The 23,012-nt window shown below is 49.3% G+C and overlaps 1 protein-coding gene across 1 annotated transcript in view; it reads left to right on the forward strand.

Moving 5' to 3' along the window:
- ANKH (ANKH inorganic pyrophosphate transport regulator) overlaps positions 1 to 21,699 on the forward strand; it is a 168,608-nt gene extending 146,909 nt beyond the window's left edge. The window contains exons 9-12 of the mRNA XM_018065615.1: positions 15,700 to 15,829; positions 18,327 to 18,450; positions 19,189 to 19,288; positions 19,668 to 21,699. Of these exons, the coding sequence (XP_017921104.1) occupies positions 15,700 to 15,829; positions 18,327 to 18,450; positions 19,189 to 19,288; positions 19,668 to 19,781 (468 nt within the window). The 3' untranslated portion in view covers positions 19,782 to 21,699. The remainder of the gene's footprint in view (positions 1 to 15,699; positions 15,830 to 18,326; positions 18,451 to 19,188; positions 19,289 to 19,667) is intronic.

Here is a 23,012-nt window from a genome sequence, read left to right on the forward strand (position 1 = left end):
CCAGACCCTGCGGTGTTTTGGTTCTGCTCTTTGAATTGTCCCTGTTGGTTCTCCTCTGAGAACATGGAGCATAAACTCCAAATCAGGACTGACCTGAGCTAAAGGAGTAAATTGGTCCGGTTTTAACTTTATAATTCTCATCAATGCAGCCTAAGGCTACATAGGCTTTTTCATTTAGCCGGGTAGCACAGTTAGAAGGGGAAACACAAGAGCTGGTAAGTCCTAGTCCCACGGTGGTCGGGGGCTGGCCCCTTCTCAAATCCATCTTCAGGGGATTTGCCTACCTCGAGCTCCTAGAATCTCTGCAATCACTTTTTCTGCCACGTCTATGAGTGTTTTCAGTACAGATGCTGTTAGCAATCTGGGACTTGCACAGACAAAATGCTTCGCTGCCTCTCATTACGTTTGGTCTTCAAATCCCTTTTAACCATGTTTGCTTACCTGTTTTAAGGTGACCCTCCTTCATGGAAACGGCAAACTCAGAGCCGTTTTTGAATGTATCCTTGGACCCTAGTGGTTCTTTCCCTTTCTTTTTCTTACCTTGAACATATTTGTTTAAAGCTCTTTTCTGGATCTCAGCACTTGCACCCATCTGGGCTTGACCCTCCTGACTTTATTCGTCCATGAGATTGCCAGCCCTTGGAGGTGGTAGTTCTTAGACATCATCTGGGCTCACCTCCCAGGAACTGGGAAAGAGAGAGCCTGCGAGCTGGCAGACCAAGGCAGGGAGACAGCAGATACCTCCTCCTCGCCTGGCACATTCCCTCCCCTCCAAGAGCAGCCTGGGGACCACCTGTTCTCCTTTCTAGTTGTGGTGGGTGGGCAGGAATTTCTCTTTCGAGAGCATTCCAGCTCCTTTCAGAAACTCTGGTTTTATTTGATTTTCCTTGCCTCTTTCTCACAAATTTTGAAATCTCTTTATTTCATTTTTTTTCAATTTCCCTGGTTATTGTGAGCTTAACAGGACATGGTCACTCCCACGTGAGTGGCCGTCCCCTCCCTGATGGCCATGATCCCATCCAATGAGGCTGTTCTTCGTCTTGGTCCCTGGCCTCCCGAGCTCAGCCTCATTGGGGAGGGGTTAGCTGGCAGGTTGCTGGAGAGGGAGGAGGTGAGCATGTGCTCTGTAGAAATCAAACTTGGAATTGCAACACCGATAGGTGCCTGTCTCGTCTTGCCAAGGCCAGCATGGAAATCACATGCCGTCCGGGGGATGGTGGCCACCGCAGAATTTAAAGGGCGGAGGCTTGACATTTAAAACATTTGTGTCCTAAAGCTTCAGAACCTCAGGGCCTCACAGGGACCCTCCCTGTGGGAAAGAAAGCAAAAAGGCTTTCCATCAGAGAAGGAAGCAGTCAAAAACACCCACTCCATCAGTGTCTTCCTCTGGGACACACTGAGATAATCCCTTGTGGGGAGTTTCAGCTAATCTTGAAATGCTGCTTCTGCTGTTCACAGTAAGTGAGTCCTTGAGAAGCACAAATCCCACAGATGCAGACTCCACTCTGCCTCGTCCTTTCTGCCCCACCTCCCAAGGGGCCACCACCTTTGAAAGGCAGCAAGCTCACTGACAGTGGTAGTATTTATAGCACCTCTAATCCCGCCAGGCCAGCTCCAGCCACCTGCTCCCTGCAAGGCCTGCACAGCTGAGCTAAGGGCGACTGCCGGTGGAAAACACCAGAAAATGCCCGGCCTACCGGTCACAGGCCTGGAGGCTCGCCCAGCCCTGCCTGTTACAGCCTCAGTTTCCCCAGCTAGGGGACTTTTTCATCATGTAAGGATCAGTTTTTCTACTCAGTGCTCTGTGGTGACCTAAATGGGAAGGAAAATCCAAAAAAAGAGGGGATTATAGAGCTGATTCACTTTGCTATACAGCAGAAACTAACACAGCAGTATAAAGCAACTCTACTCCAATGAAAAAGATTTTTTTAAAAAGGAGCAGTTTTGCATCTAGCAGTTCAAGATGAGCCCCACTGTTTCCATGTCCATATTGTATTGAAACTGAACCTCCAGTACTTCGGCCACCTGATGCAAAGAGCCGACTCACTGGAAAAGACCCTGATGCTGGGAAAGACTGAAGGCAGGAGGAGAAGGGGACAACAGAGGACGAGATGGCTGGATGGCATCACCAAGTCAATGAACATAAGTTCGAACAGGTTCCAGGAGATAGTGAAGGACAGGGAAGCCTGGCGTGCAGAAGTCCGTGGGGTCGCAGAGTCAGACACAAACAAGCAACTGAGCAACAAATATAATGGACAGTCTCACATGCTCTCGTCTGCACGTTACTTCTCTTTTGTGGCTTCACAGGATAGGATGTGTCTGCATCCACACGTCAGCGTCCAACAAGCACAGCAAGAATCTCCTTTTCTTAGTCGCATCCCTCTAGTCAGAGCTGCATCTCAGCCAAGCATTCAGCCCTGAGTCCTTCTCATAGGTGCTGGAAAGGTGCGAAATCTGAGCTAAGGAAGAGCAAAAACCACCATCCCATAGGATGACCTCCTGTGCTCAGAGTTAAAAGATCAGTTCAGGACTTCCCTGGTGGTTCAGTGGCTAAGACTTCGCCTTCCAATGTAGCGGGTACCAGTTAGATCCCTGGTCAGGAAGCTAAGATTCCACATGTCTCAGGGCCAAAAAAGCAAAACCTAAAGAGAAGCAATATTATAGCAAATTCAATAAAGGCTTCAAAAATGATCCACATCAAAAAATCTTCAAAAACCGAAAAAAAAGGTCAGTTCTTGAGGGTGGCCCAGGCTCACTCCTGTGGCTGCACGGACCCACGAGCCGCCCCTCGGCCGCCAGGGTGGTGAACACTACGAGCCTTATCCCGGTCGTGGTGCCATCCTGGTCCTGTCTGTGTCGCCAACAAGGGTGGCTTGTTTGCGGCTTTGTTTCTGCTGGCTCCCCACCCCCGCGCCCCGAGACTGCTTTCTCATTGTTCAGATTATCCAGGAGAAGAGAAGGACCTCTTGTGGATGGGGGCGGGGTGGGGTAGGGACGAAAAGGACCGAAAGTGCTGAAGTTAAGACTTTCTCACTTGGTGTCCCTCTCAATCTCTGGGTACTGGCTGCCATTGGCCAGTTGAGCGCCTTCAGACACCCCAGAAACGTGGAGGAGCAAGCCTTCTGAGTCCCCACAGCCAGGGTCGAACTCCTGGCCGCATTCCACAATGCCACGATCCTGGGGTTGGGATAAGGGTTAAATGACATGACTGGAAAAGAGCCTGATGTTGGGAAAGATTGAAGGTGAAAGAGAAGGGGGCAGCAGAGGATGAGATGGCAGCATCACCGACTTAACGGACATGAATTTGAGCAAACCTGGGAGAGGGTGGAGGACAGAAGAGTCTGGCGTGCTGCAGTTCATGGGGTCACAGAGAGTCGGACACGACTTACTGACTGAACATCAGTGAAGGAAAGCTCTTGGCATACAGTAAGTTACTGAGAAGAGTTAGTGCCTTTCCCCTGAACCCCACCTCTGCCCACCTCCATGCTTCTCTCCAAAACTTCAGTAGTCCAGCGTTCACTTTTTTTTAATATAAATTTATTTTAATTGGAGGTTAATTACTTTACAATATTGTATTGGTTTTGCCATACATCAACATGAATCCACCACAGGTATACACGTGTTCCCCATCCTGAACCCCCCTCCCGCCTCCCTCCCCGTACCATCCCTCTGGGTCATCCCAGTGCACCAGCCCCAAGCATCCAGTATCATGCATTGAACCTGGACTGGCGATTCGTTTCATATATGATATTATACTTGTTTCAATGCCATTCTCCCAAATCATCCCACCCTCTCCCTCTCCCACAGAGTCCAAAAGACTGTTCTATACATCTGTGTCTCTTTTGCTGTCTCACATACAGGGTTATCATTACCATCTTTCTAAATTCCATATATATGTGTTAGTATACTGTATTGGTGTTTTTCTTTCTGGCTTACCTCACTCTGTATAATAGGCTCCAGTTTCATCCACCTCATTAGAACTGATTCAAATGTATTCTTTTTAATGGCTGAGTAATACTCCACTGTGTATATGTACCACTTTTTAAGTCATCGTTAGTTGTAGACTTAAGGGATCGGTTGGTTTGTTTGGGGGAGAGAAAAACAGTTGAGACTGGTCCCCAAATCCCTACCTTGTAATAAAATGACAGTACCAATCCACATGTGCATTCTTTTTTTTACATTTATTTTATTGAGGTATAGTTGATTTACAATGTTGTACTAATTTTTGATGGAAGGACATGGCAACCCACTCCAGTGTCCTTGCCTGGAGAATCCCGGGGATGGGGGAGCCTGGTGGGCTGCTGTCTATGGGGTCGCACAGAGTCGGACACGACTAAAGTGACTTAGCAGCAGCAGCAGTAGCAGAGCAATTCAGTCATTATATATATATATATATATATAAACATATGTATGTATATATATATATATACAGAGATTTTCACATTCTTTTCCATTGTGGTTTATTACAGGATATTGAATGTAGTTCCTTGTGCTATACAGTACTAGGACCCTGTAGTTTATTCTTTTTATGTATAATAGTTCATATCTGCTAATCCCAAACCCCCAGTCCATCCCTTCTCCACCCCTCCTCCCCCTTGGCAACCACAGGTCGGTTCTCCACGCCTGTGAACATGTTTCTGTTTCTGAGATAAGTTCATGTGTGTCTTATTTTAGACTCCACATATAAGTGATATCACATGGTATTTGTCTTTCTCCTTCTGACATCTTTCACTTAGTATGTGGAGAAGGAAATGGCAACGCACTCCAGTATGCTTGCCTGGAGAATTCCACGCACAGAGGAGTCTGGCGGGCTACAGTCCATGGGGTCACAAAGAGCAACACGACTGAGCGAATGCACTTTCTTTCTTTCTTTTCACTTAGCATGATGACCTCTAGGTCCATCCATGGTGCTGCTAATGCCATTCTTTTTATGGCTGAGTATATCCTATTATGTATACGTGGGCTTCCCTCATAGCTCAGTTGGTAAAGAATCTGCCTGCAATGCAGGAGACCCCGGTTCCATTCCTGGGTCGGGAAGATCCCCTGGAGAAGGGATAGGCTACTCACTTCAGTGTTCTTTGACTTCCCTTGTGGCTCAGCTGGTAAAGAATACACCTGCAATGTGGGAGACCTAGGTTTGATCCCTGGGTTGGGAAGATCCCCTGGAGAAGGGAAAGGCTACCCACTCCAGTATTTCTGGCCTGGAGAATTCCATGGACTATACAGTCCACGGGATCACAAAGAGTCGGACACGACTGAACAACACACACAAATTCTTTATCCATTCCTCTACTGATGGACATTCAGGTGGTTTCCAGGTCTTAACTGTTGTACATAGTGCTGCCGTGAACGTAGGGATGCATGTATCTTTTCGAATTATAGTTTTGTCCTGATATATGCTCAGGAGTGGAATTGCAGGATTATATGGCAACTCTAGTTTTTTGAGGAACCGCCATACTATTCTCCATAGTCATTGTCATAATTTTTACATTCCCACGAACAGTTCACAGTGCATTCTTAAAACAATTAGCAGATGAACAAGCATATTGTGTTGTTACAAAAAGGTTCAATTTTTTTTAATTTTTAAAAATTGTGGTAAAAAACACCTCACATATAACTTAGCCCTGAATTTAGCCCTTGCTTAAGTGCACAGTTCAGTACCGGACCTGCCACTGCCGTCTGTCCCCAGAACTCTGCATCTTGGGAAAGTGAAACTCTCTACCCGTTAAACAATAATTCTCCATGCCCCCATTCCCACCCCCAGCCTCTAACAAGCTCCGATTTGACTATTAATAGTCAAAAAAGTAAACACTCAACATAAGCTAAGGTTGGAACTCTCTAAACATTCTTCAAATCGTGGAAGGAAAGAACACTACGGGGATAGGATGGGCACAAGCGGACAACTGGAGCGCCATCTGCGGGCTTAGCGCATGGCGCCCCCTGCTGTTGGAAGCATATTGTTTATTTCAATCAACTCAACCAATCAATTCGTCACTGGTGGCTCAGATGGTAAAGAATCTGCCTGCAATGCAGGAGACCTGGGTTCAGTCCCTGGGCCAGGAAGATCCCCTGGAGAAGGAAATGGCTACCCGCTCCAGTATTCTTGCCTGGAGAATTCCATGGGCAGAGGAACCTGGTGGGCTACACATAGGACGTGGGTCACAGAGTCAGACACAACTGAATGACTAACACTTACCAAGTGTTCAGTGTTAGTTAGTTAGAATTACCAAGAATTTTAATCATCTTATAACTGAAAGGTGCACCAACTGCTCTTATGTGTATATGGCAGTTTCACTAAGTCTAAATGATAACAGAGGTGATTTCATGTTCATATTCTTAAGTGCATTTTTGAAATCACATCTGAAAGTGTCAATATTTTATCAGAAATGTGCTGTAACCATTGATGGTTGCATCAAGCCCTCTGTGAGAAAGTATTCCAGGTAGATGTATAATAATATTTGTAACCAGCGACTAGCCACACTGGGAATATTAGGGGATACATCAGTTCAGTTCAGTTCAGTCGCTCAGTCGTGTCCGACTCTTTGCGACCCCATGAATCGCAGCACGCCAGGCCTCCCTATCCATCACCAACTCCCGGAGTTCACTCAGACTCACATCCATCGAGTCCGTGATGCCATCGAGCCATCTCATCCTCTGCCATTCCCTTCTCCTCCTGCCCCCAATCCCTCCCAGCATCAGAGTCTTTTCCAATGAGTCAACTCTTCACATGAGGTGGCCAAAGCACTGGAGTTTCAGCTTTAGCATCATTCCTTCCAAAGAAATCCCAGGGCTGATCTCCTTCAGAATGGACTGGTTGGATCTCCTTGCAGTCCAAGGGACTCTCAAGAGTCTTCTCCAACACCACAGTTCAAAAGCATCAATGCTTCAGTGCTCAGCCTTCTTCACAGTCCAACTCTGACATCCATACATGACCACTGGAAAAACCATAGCCTTGACTAGACGGACCTTAGTCGGCAAAGTAATGTCTCTGCTTTTGAATATACTGTCTTTTGAATATAGGTTGGTCATGACTTTTTTTTCCAAGGAGTAAGCGTTTTTAATTTCATGGCTGCAGTCACCATCTGCAGTGATTTTGGAGCCCCAAAAATAGTCTGACACTGTTTCCACTGTTTCCCCATCTATCTGCCATGAAGTGATGGGACCGGATGCCATGATCTTCATTTTCTGAATGTTGAGCTTTAAGCCAACTTTTTTACTCTCCTCTTTCACTTTCATCAAGAAGCTTTTTAGTTCCTCTTCACTTTCTGCCATAAGGGTGGTGTCTTCTACATATCTGAGGTTATTGATATTTCTCCTGGCAATCTTGATTCCAGCTTGTGTTTCTTCCAGCCCAGCGTTTCTCATGATGTACTCTGCATATAAGTTAAATAAGCAGGGTGACAATATACAGCCTTGACGTACTCCTTTTCCTATTTGGAACCAGTCTGTTGTTCCATGTCCAGTTCTAACTGTTGCTTCCTGAGCTGCATACAGATTTCTCAAGAGGCAGGTCAGGTGGTCTGGTATTCCCATCTCTCTCAGAATTTTCCACAGTTTATTGTGATCCACACAGTCATAAACACTTTCTAAGAAGCCTTGCCATGCTCTCTGGCTTAACCGAAAGCCAAGCTCTGCTCCTCTCACTAATAGATGTGGTTTACTCCATCTGTTTCAGTTTACTAAAAGTTTTACTGGCTTGACCTTACGTAAAAAGTCCCCCTTCTATGTAGCTCCTCACTGCACCCTATTGTAATACTCACGGTCCTACCTCCTGCACTGAAGTATTTTTCTCCATCACCTGCTCCCATGACGCCCCTCTGTCTCCATGCCCACGTGACTGTTCACCGTTTCCGAGGCTGGGTCAGTGGTCCCCGATCAGCAGCCCCACAGGAGAGTGGCCCGTTCTGTCTGGCGATGACTACAGGCTTGCCCCCGTCACCGCCTTTAAGGCTGCTCCCCAGGAATAGGGCTCATCAGCTTTATCACACGTGGTCTGCTTAAGCATTGCCACACTAGTAAAACAGCATTCTTTTTTCCTTCAAAATTGGGGCTCCCTCTGGTTCTACTTTGGCCACCTGATGTGAAGAACTGACTCATTTGAAAAGACCCTGATCCTGGGAAAGATTGATGGCAGGAGGAGAAGGGGATGACAGAGGATGAGATGGTTGGATGGCATCACCGGCTCAATGGACGTGAGTTTGAGTAAACTCTGGGAGTTGGTGATGGACAGGGAGGCCTGGCGTGCTGCAGTCCATGGGGTCACAAAGAGTCAGACACGACTGAGCAACTGAACTGAACTGAACTGGGTCTAAGAGTCAGTCCTGATGAGATGCTGTCGTTCCATTAGGGATATGGTGACTTCTCAGGACCTCACCGTTTGCATTAGGAAAGCTCTTAGGAATGGCCCCATCTGGTTCAGGGGGCCACCAGCAAGGATAGTGACTGTGGAGAGGACAGGCCAGGAGGGGCCCTCGTGGGCAGCCAGGCCTCTAGCTAAAGGAAGGCGGTGCTCAGTCAGTCACGTGACACCCTGTCACACTACACGTGGAGCGCTTAGCACATCTCGTTAGCTGTCTTAACTTCAAACACTGCCAGATCTGACCGTTTCTCACCTCCTGGTCCTAGGCCATCTCTCACCGGGATGGTTACAGTAGCCCCTCCTCCAACAGAGTTCGTCCCTGCTTCTGCACTTGGCCCCCCACCACCCCCCAAAGTCTGTTCTCACATGATCTGGGTTGTTGTTCAGTTGCTCAGTCATGTCTGACTCTCTGCGACCCCACGGACTGCAGCACGCTAGGCTTTCCTGTCCATCACCATCTCCCGGAGCTTGTTCAAACTCACATCCCTTGAGTCAATGATGCCATCCAACCATCTCATCCTCTGTTGTCCCCTTCTCCTGCCTTCAATCTTTCCCAGCATCAAGGTCTTTTCCAATGAGTCGGCTCTTCGCATCAAGTATTGATGCTTCAGTATTGGATGCAAAGTATTGGAGCTTCAGCTCAGCATCCGTCCTTCCAGTGAATATTCAGGGTTGGAGAGCCTGTCAAAATTACAATCCAATCATATCACTCCTCCAATCCACAATGTCCCAAGGCTCCCAGAGTCACAAACATGCCCTACAAAACCCTTCAGAAACGCCCCCACCCCACCCTCCACCACACGAGGACAGACAACGCGATGTGCAGCTGAGAGTCAAAAGGCCAGATGGCGTTGCTCAGGTCTCCGTCCGCTCTCTCTGAGAACAAGCCAGATAGGCCTGTGTGTGTCCGATAGTGTCCAGTGCCCCCCACCCCACCTCCACCCTCATCCCCAAGTAAATCAAATCAGACATTAGATGCACTTTCCAAAGACCCTTGCTGTAAATGTCGAGCCATCAGCCACCTCTGAAAGGTGCTCGTCCCTCTGAAACAAGACTGCTCCCGTCCCTGTCAGCAGTGCAGATGAAAAGTGAAGTGAAAGTGTTAGTTGCTCAGGTGTGTCTGACTCTTTGCAACCCCAGGGCTGGAATTTTCCAGGCAAGAATACTGGAATGGATCTTCTCCAGCAGGTCTTCCTGACCCAAGGATCAAACCTGGGTCTCCCACACTGCAGGCAGATTCTTCACCGTCAGATCCTCCAGGGAAGCCCTGATTGACTTAATCTATAAAGACAGTAAGAGGGATCTCTGTTATTCTAAAATGTTTTCTGAACCAGAAAAAAAAGAAGACATACTTTTTTGGAAAACAGGAAAAAGTACAAAGAGGAAAATAAAACTGATGCTAATCTCAGCACCTGCTGATGACCCCACAGTGAGCACTATATTGTGGTCCCAGGAAACCTTTGATTATGATGACAGCTAAGATCGATCACCTACGCTGTGCATGGCACTGATGGGAGCATTTCGTGTAGGTCCCAGGCCCCTCAGCGCATGGTCCTGTGCCAAGCCTGTGACCACCGCCTTGTATGTGGCATTGTTGAGGGTTAACCACTGGTTTACCTTACTGGAGACTTAAACCCAATTAAACATAAGTTGAACCCTTCTTTCTCAGTAAAACCTCCAAATAAAACTGATGCCCAGGGCGGACTATTTTAATTCAAAACAGCTGCAGTGTGGTTCACTTCTAACTGTGGGGCATCAGAATTTCTGACAGTACTAATCCTGATTACTCCAGGTAATGGAGACAGCTTTGTGAGTTCCTCAAAAGCATGGCCAACAGCTTCTGGAAATTAAATGAAAACCAGAGCCCTTGGCATTGTTCCTTCATAGAAAGGAATCCTCTCTGGACGTGCAGGAACGGGTGTCCCAACATCGCAGAAATGGACGTCCCAGCAGGCTGGGTTTGGTTGTTCTCTGAGTTCAAATGCTGATGGAGACCATTAGCTTCTTTGAATTCCATTCCCTAGTTCTTGGGAAGGAGACTCAGTCCCAGGGCAGGTCAGGGACTGACTCCGGATGAGGAGGGTCTTGAGAGAGATGCCTGTTGTGTGATCCCAGTCACATTGAGTCAGATTGTAGCATCTTAGGCCCAGAAGTGTCATTTCTGTAAGGTCGGGGCTTCTGCCATTCTTTCTGAACACTCTCACCCTATTTGGGAACCTAGCTTTGCTGTGCTTGGTTGCTCAGTCGTGTCCAACTCTTTGTGACCCCATGGACTGTAGCCCGCCAGGTTCCTCTGTCCTTGGGATTCTCCAGGCAGGAATACTGGAGTGAGCTGCCCTGCTCTCTTACAGGGGACCTTCCCAAACCAGGGATCAAACCCAGGTCTCCCGCATTGCAGGTGGACTCTTTACCATCTGAGCCACCAGGAAAGCCCAAGAATACTGGAGTGGGTAGCTTATCCCTTCTCCAGGGGATCCTCCTGACTTAGGGATTGAACCTGGGTCTCAGGTCTCCTGCATTGCCAGGCAGGTTCTTTACCACTAGTGCCACCTGGGAAGACCAGAGAATTGCCTAGAATTGTTTTAGACTTACAGAAGCCTTGTGAACATAGCACAGACGCTTCACCCACACTTGGTCTTACACTGCTGTGGTACCTTTGTCATGACTAAGGAACCAACCCCTGTACGTTATCATGAACTAAACTCCACCAGGCTTCCCAGGTGGCTCAGTGGTAAAGAATCTGTCTGTCAATTCATGAGACAGGGGTTCAACCCCTGGGTCAGGAAGATCCCCTGAAGAAAGAATGGGGTATTCCAGTATTCTTGCCTGGAAAACTTCCCTAGACAGAGGAGCCTGGGGGGCTACAGTCCAAAGGGTGGCAGAGAGTCGGACGAGGCTGAGCATGCATGCATGCCACAGTTTATTCAGATTTCACACGCTTTTTCTTCACGTCCTTTGTTCGAGGATCTATCCATGCTACCATGTCTCCTTAGCCTCGTCTGGGCTGTGGGGGTTCCTCAGACTTGGCTTGTCTTTGTGGTCTTGTTAGTTTCAAGGACTACTGGTTAGGTACTCAGTTTGAGTTTGTCTGGGGTTTTTTTCATGGTTAGACTGGGCTTATAGGCTTTCCAGGGGAAAACCACAGAGGTAAATGGCCATTCTCATCCCATCTTATCAAGAGATCATGCTATCAACGTGACTGTCACTACTGATGATATTACCTTGACAGCCAAGACCGTCTTTGCCAGGTTTCTCCCTGTCCTCTTTCTAGAGGGAAGTTACAGTCATCAGCCCACATTTCAGGTGTGGGAGATATGCCCCACCTCCCTGAGAGGAGAGTAGCTACATACATGACTTGGAGTTCTGTGCTGGAGATCTGTCCCTGCTGTTTGCTTGGTTTGTTGCCATTTGGCCGAGCGGGTGTTGGCTGCGGTGCTCAGGATCTTCACTGGGTCACGTGGGCTCTTTCATTGTGGTTCATGTGCTCAGCTGCTCCAGGGCATATGGGATCCTAGTGCCCAGACCAGGGATCGAACCCATGTTCCCTGCTGGATTGTTAGCCACTGGACCACCAGATAAGTCTCCCCATTTGTTTACTTATATATATCTGTGTAGTTTGTCGTTTAGTCGCTAACTCGTGTCCAGTTATGCGCAGCCCCATGGACTGTAGCCCGCCAGGCTCCTCTGTCCACGGGATTTTCCAGGCAAGAATACTGGAGTGGGTTGCCATTTCCTTCTCCAGGGGATCTTCCCGACCCAGGGATTGAACCTGCATCTCCAGCACGGGCAGGCAGATTCTTCGCCACTGTGCCCCCGGGGAAGCCGTATCTGTATATGAGTGTTTATTGTATGCTGTGGTCCTAACTCCATCATTTTTAGCTGCTCTGACTCCTCCAGCTTTGCCATTGGGATCTCTCTCTTCTGGATTCCTGTGTTTCAAGCTGATCCTCTTGTATATTTCCCACCCTAGTCCTAGAATAAGCCATTTCTCCAAGGAGCCCTGGTTCTTTTTATTAGAGAATAAACAGAAAAACCAAGATCTGGGCATGGAGTGGGTTGTTCTGTTTTGCTGGCTGCTTCCTAATGAGATAATGTTGACTGCAAACTCAGCAGCAGAAAACCCAACCCTGCAGCGACTCCAAGAAACAAATCGTCTTCACTGTCAGTAGTTTATTAGGTTTGTGTTCTGGTTTGGAAAAGTCAATGTCATTAGGCTCTGCAAATATTTGAAGAACACGGCATGTTCTGGTCAACTCAGAGGGCATAAGTTAAGTTGAAACTACTCTAGGTGAATGCATCAGAAAGACACTTTTCCTGAAATAGCCTTTGTTAGGTTACCTTCTAGAGTTTCCTGTTTTCTGAAACAGACTGGTTAAATCTCATCTGATTACAATGCTAGGGCTCAGTATGTTTCTTGGAAAATTTTGACCCGCAAATAGCTATTGCAGCTTGTAACCAACACTCTACCTAATTCTGAGTTGCATGTATTCCTTTCTGGGCAATGCTGGAACCAGTCTTTTTTTTTTTTTTTTTTAAGAAGCAAGCTGGAAGGCAAGGAGCATTTTCATACTGGAAACATGGGTCAGATTGGTGAAGGCTAAGAGTCAAATTCAGAGACTTGAGTGAGATAAAGAAAGGAAGCATTGATCCCTGTGGTATTTCTTCTCTTTAAACCTGTGATTGCTGAGGCCCAGATCAGACTGAGAACAGTCAGTTACTTTGCTCTAGAATGGCCACCCACTCTAGTAATCTGGCCTGAAAAATTCTACTGACAGGGGAGCCTGGTGGGCTACAATCGATGGTGTCGTAAAGAGTCGGACACGACTGAGCAACTAAACAGAAAGATCCAACCTAGGCTGGAGGTGTGTGGGGCTGAAAACTCTGAAGAAGCATCTCGGTGGCACGTGGCCTTGACAGGGCCTTGTAGGATGTACTTGGCACAGATGAGTACCGCATGGAGAACAGAGGGGCTTAGTGGTACCAAGTTAAACCACACTGTGAATTTTAGAAATGATGTATCAATAAATGCAATGGAGCTTTTATTCTATCTTGTATTTTTCAACATCTGGGAAAATATTCCATTTGATTTTCAAGGATGACAGACATACTATCATTTAATCCTATTGCCTGATTCTAGTACTTCCACTGCATATTTGAAAAGAAGGGAAAAATACTTCCTTAGATCTAACAACAAGCCTCCCTCCTGAGAAGCTCTATTAGAGATCCAACAAGCCTTACTGCTTTGCTTTCAAGGGACCAGAAGTAGAGTCACCTGCTCAGGGTACTTATGGCAGTGCCTCCCTTAATATGGATGCACTCACTATCTTGAGGCCTGAGGTTGGACTTTCTCCTCCAGGGGTTACTGGCCCTCTCCTCCAGGGCAGTGGAAAGCCTCCAGGTGGACATTATCGGTGCCGAGAAGTTGGTGGGAGGAAGTAACCTTTGTTGCAGGCACTTGATCCCACCTTCCTTCTGACATGCAGTTACCCCCTCCTATTTCCTCAGTTTGTTGTCATTTAAAAGCCACTTTACAGTGATTTTGCAAAGCACAGAGAGACAGCATTATCTCATATTCAAATAATCATTGGTTACAAACTAAGGAAAGCCTGCCTATGACTTTCCTGGAAGCTTAAATTTTTTCTTTTAGCAGAATGCAGCCTAGAGAGCTCACTCCAGCCAGTGAGGAAACCCCAGATAGCTTATCCTCCATAAGTCCTGATCAAGTCCAGAGTTGGGGTGATGCTCACTTAGCACCTAATGCTTCATAGCTGTGGAAAATATTTGGAAGGAGGGACAACCCTGTCAAGAAAAGGAACTGAGTCCCAGTGCTGTGCTCAGTGTGGCTGTGTGAAATTGCCACCACACCCCGGCTGTGGGCATGAATGACTAACTGGTAACCGGCTTTGCAGTGGGAAAACATGGCAGGGCCACTTGTCCAGGCCACTCGGTAATAAAGCCTCTGAGCTCTTGTTAGATCTAAGGAAGTATTTTTCCCTTCTTGTCAATTATACAGTGGAAGTACTGCCGTCAGGCAATAGGATTAAATGATAGTACATCTGTCATCCTTGAAAATCAAATGGAATATTTTCCCAGATGTTGAAAAATACAAGATAGAGTAAAAGTTCCATTGTACTTATAAAAGTGAAACATTGATAATAAGCCCACCAAGATGCTTTTTAATAAAGTTCAACATGACATAGTAATAGGACCAGTCTAATTCCGTGAAACATAATTTACCCAAAGCCTGAACGTTGTTATGGGCTTCCCAGGTGGCGCCAGGGGTAAGGAACCCACCTGCAAATGCAGCAGGTACAAGAGACGTGGTTCAGTCCCTGGGTCGGAAAGATGCCCTGGAGTAGGAAATGGCAGCCCAGGCCAGAATTCCTGCCTGGGAAACTCCACGGACAGAGGGGCCCATAGTCTAAAACGTCAGAGTTCTGTTTCTGTTGTTGTATTGTGTCCAATACTTTGCGACCCCATGGACTGTAGCCTGCGAAGGCTCCTCTGTCCAGGGGATTTCCCAGCAAGAATCCTGGAATGGGTTGCCATTTCCTTCTGGGGGATCTTCCTGACCTGGGACCCTGCTTGAGTCTCTCGTATCTCCTACACTGGCAGGCAGATCCTTCCCTGCTGAGCCACCAGGGAACGGCTGCAATTCACTTTATGATGCACTCACTTTCATCTTAGGGAAGAATCGCTTGCATCTTAAGAAAAGCAGAGAAGTATTTTATGAAATTAGCATTTAACTTGGCCAAGTGTTAGACAAACTGGCATTTGTCTAACACTCTCTTCCAAAGTTATATCGTTACCTTTTTAAATTCAGTTTTTCTATCGATTATAAGTACACAAAGCTTGAAAAGTCGGTCCCCTAAGGGCTGACCCCCAACAGTAGCTTTTATCCCAGCCTGCCCCACCCCTTCTACTCCCAGATCTGATTCAGTGGAGTTCTGCATGCATCCAGATACTTTCAGATTACTTTTTATTATTTGGTTAAAGTTGTAAAAATTATATTAATACACATGTTCACTCTGAACTGAGTTGTCCAGCAGCCTATGTAAACTTTCCACATTAGTGCGGCTACCTGCTCAGGGGCCTGCCTCCCACATGGGCCCCCCTGCCAGGCTTCCTGTGGGGCAGGTGTGATGAATGGGCCAGGGTCTTACCTGTGGCAGGTAAGAAGAGAGCAAGACAGTGGCACTTGAGGACCCATGTGCCAGCCCCCCAATTGGGCACGTTCACCCTCTTTCCTAGCTCCTCGAGGACCATGTAATACCTGTCACATTTCATTCCTTTACACCTTTTTCTAATAATCTTGCTTCCTGCCCTCTTTCCCCTGGCAGCTCTGTTTTGTGATGTTCTGGACTCCCAACGTTTCCGAGAAGATTCTGATAGACATCATCGGCGTGGACTTTGCCTTTGCAGAACTCTGCGTTGTTCCCTTGCGTATCTTCTCCTTCTTCCCGGTTCCAGGTAAAGGAAAACAGAGAATGAAAGAAAAATTCCTAATCACTCTCATGCCTGATTCAGTTTTCTTTCTTTAGAAACATTACCAGTTCTGTCCCAAACAAAATGTATACACTTTAAAGCTTCACAGTGGATTAAAAAAAGGCGAAGATATTATCCAGCAGGTTGAAAGTTGGAGAAGCGAGTCAAACAGGCATAATTTCTTTCTTAAAGGACAGTGGTTGCAGACTCAGTAGAAAGAACCTGAAGGGATATTATGAGTCATTTTCAGGGGTAGTAGAACCATTCCCCGGAGAAGGCAATGGCACCCCAATCCAGTACTCTTGCCTGGAAAATCCCATGGACGGAGGAGCCTGGTAGGCTGCAGACCATGGGGTCGCTAAGAGTTGGAAACGACTGAGTGACTTCACTTTCACTTTTCACTTTCATGCACTGGAGAAGGAAATGGCAATGCACTCTGGTGTTCTTGCCTGGAGAATCCCAGGGACGGTGGAGCCTGGTGGGCTGCCCTCTATGGGGTCGCACAGTGTCGGACACGACTGAAGCGACTTAGCAGCAGCAGCAGCAGAACCATTCCCTGCCTTCACTGTGGTGACTGGTGACACAAATCTATGCATCTGTTGAGATTCTAAAAGGACTGCTGGAGAAAAGAATCCAGGGGCAAGGCTGTGGTTAGAGATGGGCTGTGGGGCCAGTCGACGCCGGGGCTGATGGCTCACCTGCCACCCTGAGCTGTTCCCAAGTCAGGCCAGGAGCTGCCCCTGCTCCTAGATGTCAAGAATTCCTGGTGGCTTCCTGGGGTGTTGCCTGGTCCTTGGGTTTGGTGTGGGACACTGAGGGACCCGAGGGTTGCTGCCACCTGGAGATCAAGGCACTAGTTGTTGACTCGACTCCTCAGTCTGGACCTGAGGAGGAGCTGGAGGTCCCAAAGCTAGGACTGGGGTAGGACTCTGAATCTCCTCTCCAGGCCCCTTCCTCACCTGTCAAACCAACTGCTTGAAGACAGACGACTCCACCCATCTTTGCAACCTGAAGGCTTTGGGCCCATCAGGTTAGCATCCCACCTGTGCAGCCACCTGTACCTCAAAATTCAACTCCTCCACCGGGGCAGGAGGAACACTGCATCAGATGCAGATTCTTCCTCCAAACTGGACATGAGCTTTTATCTCAGGAGTGCGCGCTTCCTTCCCTTCGATAGGTCTGTGCCTTGTGCTGCCCCTACATGGGATAAAGGACTAGACCTCCTTTTTCCTCAAGCCCCGCCCAGTTTCAGATCAAACCTAAATGTCTGCAAAGTCCGTCTAGTCAAAGCTATGGCCTTTCCAGTAGTCATGTATGGATGTGAGAGTTGGACTATAAAGAAAGCTGAGTGCTGAAAATTGATGCTTTCGAACTGTGTTGTTGGAGAAGACTCTGGAGATTCCCTTGGACTGCAGGGAGATCCAACCAGTCCATCCTAAAAGAAATCAGTCCTGAATATTCATTGGAAGGACTGATGCTGAAGCTGAAACTCCAATACTTTGGCCACTTGATGCGAAGAGAATTGACTTATTGGAAAAGACCCTGATGCTGGGAAAGACTGAAGGCAGGAAAAGGGGACAACAGAGGATGAGATGGTTGGATGGCATCACCGACTCAATGGACATGAGTCGAGTAAACCGTGGACATGAGTTTGGGTGATGTACAGGGAGGCCTGGCATGCTGCAGTCCATGGGGTCGCAGAGTCCGACACGACTGAGCTACTGAACTGAACTGAAATGTCCGCCAAGATCAGCCAGTCGTCACTGACATACCCTCCGTGGAGCCCCTCCTGGGCGCTGGGGCGGGTGCCCTGCCTGCGCTCCAGAAACTCACAGATCAAGCTGGGGAGACAGGGTACTGGGAACCCGCCGTGAGGTCTTTGTGAGGCGTGGACAGATGCAGCCGGCCGCGGTCCGCAGTCGGGAGGCTGTGAAAGAAACCCAGAAGTGAGCCAGACCTCCTCCTTCGCCCTTCTTCGCCCCGCCCCCTACTTCGCCCCGCCCCCTACTTCGCCCCGCCCACACGCGCGGGGAAACCCGGCCTCCAGTCCAGGTTCTCTGCTCCGGGAATCAAACTGGACCACCGTCAAGTCGCTGCTCTTCTCTTGAGTTTTCCTAGACGGGCGTGATGGGAGCTTGAGGCTGGGTGGGGGTGAGGGTGGGGTGGAGGGAGTGGCAGCATCACCCCTCCATCCCCCGCCCGGGGGTGGCGGTCACAGTGGGGAAAGGACACTTAAGGACTGTGCTGCACACGGAGCGAGGTGGGGGAGGAGGGACAGGGCTCCTCCAAACCCCGAGGCAGGGATCAGGAACCCCGGCAGGAAGATGGGCCCAGGGCGGCAGCCGCAGGGCCGTCCCCGGGACCCAGGATGCACTGCTGCGGGCGGGCTCTGGGGGGCGGCGGGGGGAAGGGTGCTGGGGGTAGAAGCAGCAGGATAGGGAGAAGGGGGCCATTGCTGACCAGTCCTTGGCTCTCCCTCCAGTCACCGTGAGGGCCCATCTGACCGGGTGGCTGATGACCCTGAAGAAGACCTTCGTCCTGGCGCCCAGCTCCGTGCTGCGGATCATTGTTCTCATCACCAGCCTCGTGGTCCTGCCCTACCTGGGGTACGTAGTTGGGGGAGGGCGGGGGAAGGGGGAGTTGGGCTATGGGATCCTGCTGCCATTGGTCCTGCCCTACCTGGGGTACGTGTGAAGGTGGGGGAGGTGCGGGGGGAGCTATGGGATCCTGCTGCCACCGAGGCACTATGTCCAGAAGGTTAAATCAGCTTTTTTTTCCTGGGAAATCCCCAAGCGTGTCTAGAGTTAGAAATGCTGAGTGATGCCTCGTTTCTCTGCCCAGGGGACCAGGTTGGAGGCTGTTGAGATCCATTCTAGAAAAGCACTTTCAGGGTCAGGCCCACCCACACAGTCAGCACTGAGCATCCACCGCGGTGTGGCGGGCAGGGGCAAGGTGAAAAACGCAAGGGAGCGAGCGAGGGTGTTGCCCTTGTTCTCAGGGATCCCCACTCTCCGGGGACCCCGTCTACTGGGAAACTGCACTCTACAGAGAGAAGGGGCAGGATGCTACGGGCACACGGGGCAGGCGGGAGACGTGCCCCTCCCCCAGAAGATGCTGAGCTGAGATCTGGAGCAGGAGTGGGAGTCGCGGGCCCTGAGGGGGTCCCAGGCCGCTATCCCACCCAGGTGGAATATTTATTAGGTGCAGTGCTAACAGGCAGATATCGAAGGCAATCGTTCGGCACCCCTGTCGCCTACACCTTGCCTGGGTTTTGGCTGGGTTTTGATTCTCTGTGCCTCCGCGGGGCTCTAACAGACAGATGCCCTTTGCGTTCTAATCCCCAGGGTACACGGAGCCACCCTGGGCGTGGGCTCCCTCCTCGCGGGGTTTGTGGGAGAATCCACCATGGTCGCCATAGCAGCGTGCTACGTCTATCGGAAACAGGTGAGAGAGGGCGACAGAACGGTACCCCTGCCTGGCACGCCCCCTGGTGTGGGAGACTGCACATGGTCATGAGGGGGAGGGGAGGGGAGGGCACTAGGAGGTGGTGTCCTCGGGCAGTGCCAGGTCTTCATAGATGATGGGAGGGGAGATGGGAGACAGGAGCCCCCCACCCCCGCCAGTGCCTCTCACAGAGCGCGGGACGCAGCCAACTCCCCAGTCACTCCACTGAAAGGAACACGCGGACCTAAAAATGCAGCCTCGACGAGGTCGCCCCCAAACATGAATGAGATCCAAGTCCATGGCGAGGGGTCCCCTGAGACCTCTGCCACGCTGTGCTTCCCGCCGCCCCAGCCCCCCTGATGCGTCTTCTCTGGTCTAGAAAAAGAAGATGGAGAACGATTCGGCCGCCGAGGGGGAGGACTCGGCGATGACGGACATACCTCCGGCGGAGGAGGGCACGGACATCGTGGAGATGCGGGAGGAGCAGGAATGAGGCCGCCCCCCACCCCTCACCCCCTGGGCGGGCGCCGCAGGGACGGCCCAGGTGATGCCCCAGCGCCGCCATCTGCTCCTCCCCGACGTGTTTTCTTCCACTTTCTTTCTTTCTTTTTTTTTTTTTTCATTTTTTGGTTTTTGTTTGGGTAACAAAAGAGGCCTTGATCTAAAGGTTTCACAGACACTCTGGCATACCGGGTGTGCCCACGCTCATGAAGGGACCTGTGGAACGGTCTCACCACTGCTTTGTGGAAACAAAAGAACTGACTTCATGCCCCCGCTTCGTGAAAACCCCAAGGACATAGCCGCCTTGTAGTCGCCTCTCCCCCGCCCGTCCTCGGACAATCTCCACTTGGAACCAAAGGACCGCGGCTGTGCCGTCCAGCGCCCCCTCGGCCACCACCGCCCGGCAGGCCGCAGGCTCACCCTGTCGCCTCACATCGCTCAAGAATCACCGGGGACAACTGGCTTCCGGGTCACGTGGCTGTGCCAAGGGCTGTGGCCGAGGCCTCGCACCGTGGCGTCTTGAACCGTCTGCCACACCCGGGCCGAGGGCGGGGTCCGCCCCCAGCCCAGGGTTGGCCGGCCGCGCTGAGGAATGGGTGTGCAAACGCGCTGGACCGACGGCCGGCCGGAAATAATCTCCGGCGGGCAGGTTAGAGGCGCCCCGGGAGCAGCACACAGACAACACGCCAACGATAGCATTCCCCTGGCCGCTTCGTGGATCTGCGTGTGCGCTCGCTGTCACACCAGCCGTGTACATACGAGAGCTGCCTTGTCAAAGTTGTCCCAAAGCCTGTCCCCCATCACCGCATCCCTGGGCATGAGTTTCCCCGAAGGCTTGTTTTTCACTCACCTTTCCTGAAGATGGCACTAAAGCAAGGGAGAAGGAGCATTCTAACTTCACATTTAGTCTTTATAAAGTGAACTGAAGCTTTAAGTCATAATCTAGCATTCTAATGCCAGATTGCTATGTCGTCGCTTTGGAAGTAGAATTATGACCTGGTCCTGCCATTCTTAGTCCTAACCCTGGGGTACAGGTAATTCCAAGTGTTCTGTACTCGCCACTCACGTCACAAGAAAGCAAGACATTTTATAAACGACAGCAAAGTCACTATGTGATATTCCCTGAAATGACACATTTGAAATCCATTCAGTGCAGTATATTTTTCTAAGTTTTGGAAAGCGGGTTTTTTCTTTAAAAAATTACGGACACGGTTCACTAAATTCTTGATTTAGTCAAAATTCCTAGATGGAAAGAACCTAAACACAAAAATATTTTAAAGATATAAATATATACTGTATATGTTATGTAATTTATTTTAGGCTATAATACATTTCCTATTTTCGCATTTTCAATAAAATGTCTCTAATACAATACGGTGATGGCCTGTGTGCTCAACATACCTGCAGTGGAAACGTATTGTATTGATGAACAGTGTGTCTTGTTTGGAGAGGTTTTACAGTCTGTCATTTGTATACAAATGTAAGAGTCAGTCAGTGACAAGATAACTATTTTTCATTATGAGTAACAGGGGTGTAAATGGGTCAGCTGATGTAGACCATAGTGGAATCGAAATATACGCTCGCAGGGTAAAGAAGAAAAAGTCAAGCCTTTTGCGTTTATTGCTTTCAGTGCCATGTAATCATATCATTCCTCATAGAAAAAAGAATGTAAGGGCTCAGAGTCAGCCATGAACATTCACAGGGTTCGTTCACACGTCTGGACACCCAGTGACCACTGGGGGACAAACTCTCATGGGCTTCCTCTGAGGGGTTTCTGCGCTTAGAATTAAGACGCATCGCTTTGAGGGTGGTTGCAGGGGGCAGATCCGAGAAGACGGGGGGAAGAATCTAATTGTATCGGCTTTTTTAAAATACGTGACTAGAAAATTAAACGGCAGTATTTTTTAACATGTGTGACTAGTATTTCATGCTTGTGGGGTTGGAACCTAAAGAGTACATTGAAAAAGCAAATCCGTTCCCTCCAGATCAGGACAGACCAGCTAGATTCTTCATTATGCAGCTAGAACACGGCATTTTAACATCAGAGACATCTTTGGGGATAAAGAAGGACGGACTGTGGTATTTTGTTAGTGTTTCGGAAAACGCAGGAAGGATGCCCAGACCCAGGCCACAGTGGCAGGGCAACAGTTGTGCAAAATCTCCCTTCTTGACGTGCACGTCCCTCCTCCACGCCCTTGGGCTGCTTACATCACTCACGTCACAGCTTGGGCTCCTAGGAACGCACCTTAGCTTCTAAAGCAAAACCCACTGCCAGCAGGTTCTTCTGCAGTCGTTCTAACCAAGACAGACGGGAGAGGAAAGGGGATGAGTCTCCTTCCCACATTTCAGGGAGACGGCAGGGCACCCCTTTGACTTGGCCCCCCAAAGAAACATTCCCCCCGACACAGGTTTCTTTTCTCATGCACATTACTCAGCTGACAGAGGGCGCCATGCCTGGAGAGTCTCAGGTCAAGGACCATGGAAAGACCAGAAGTGGCTTTCTCAGTGGGGACCCATGCCTCGTAGATGCACAGGACCTAACACTGCAGGGCGTACAGCTGCTTTTATTTAGATGCTAAGAAGTGAGTGTGGACACTCACAGGGGTCTCCCCATCTTGAAGGCCTTTTCTGGGTCAGCTCCGGTCAAGAGCAGCTGGTCGTGAGGCCTCTGCTTTCTGGGGGGAACCGCTGAGGTCATTCTCAACGCATCTCTGTGGGCTCCGAGCCGGACCTCAGCATCCCTGGCATCGATGAGACACCACGATCTGAGACAGGAGGGAGCTGTTCAGGCTTGCTCCAGCAAAGTCAGGACGGGAAGGGGCCTGCCGGCCACCACTCGGCTCAGGGCTCCTCGAGAGGTCTGCATACTGGTTTGCACGATGGCTGGGACCCCTCACTTGCTTGGCACTCTGTAATTTGGGCATGAAGGCTGCTGGTTTACATCACCGTGTATAAGAGCCAGGGGTGCCCACTCGCTGCCTGCCTCGGCTGCTCTTGTTCCAGAGTCCATCTTCTAGGTTTTGCATGTATGTTTTGTTTTGCTTCTTTTTTAAGCTCTAGCAGGTACTTTGGCTCTGGAAATGTCCAGAGACAGCCAATTATTCTCAGAAATGGAAACTTTCAGCATTGGTTGAAGATACGTCAAGTGGGACCAAATAAACATGGCTACAGTAGTAAAAAGCACTTTGTTTATCACTCCCTGAGTTCTCCCAATGTATAATGA

The sequence above is a fragment of the Capra hircus genome, chromosome 20, assembly GCF_001704415.2.
Source record: "Capra hircus breed San Clemente chromosome 20, ASM170441v1, whole genome shotgun sequence".
Taxonomy (NCBI): domain Eukaryota; kingdom Metazoa; phylum Chordata; class Mammalia; order Artiodactyla; family Bovidae; genus Capra; species Capra hircus.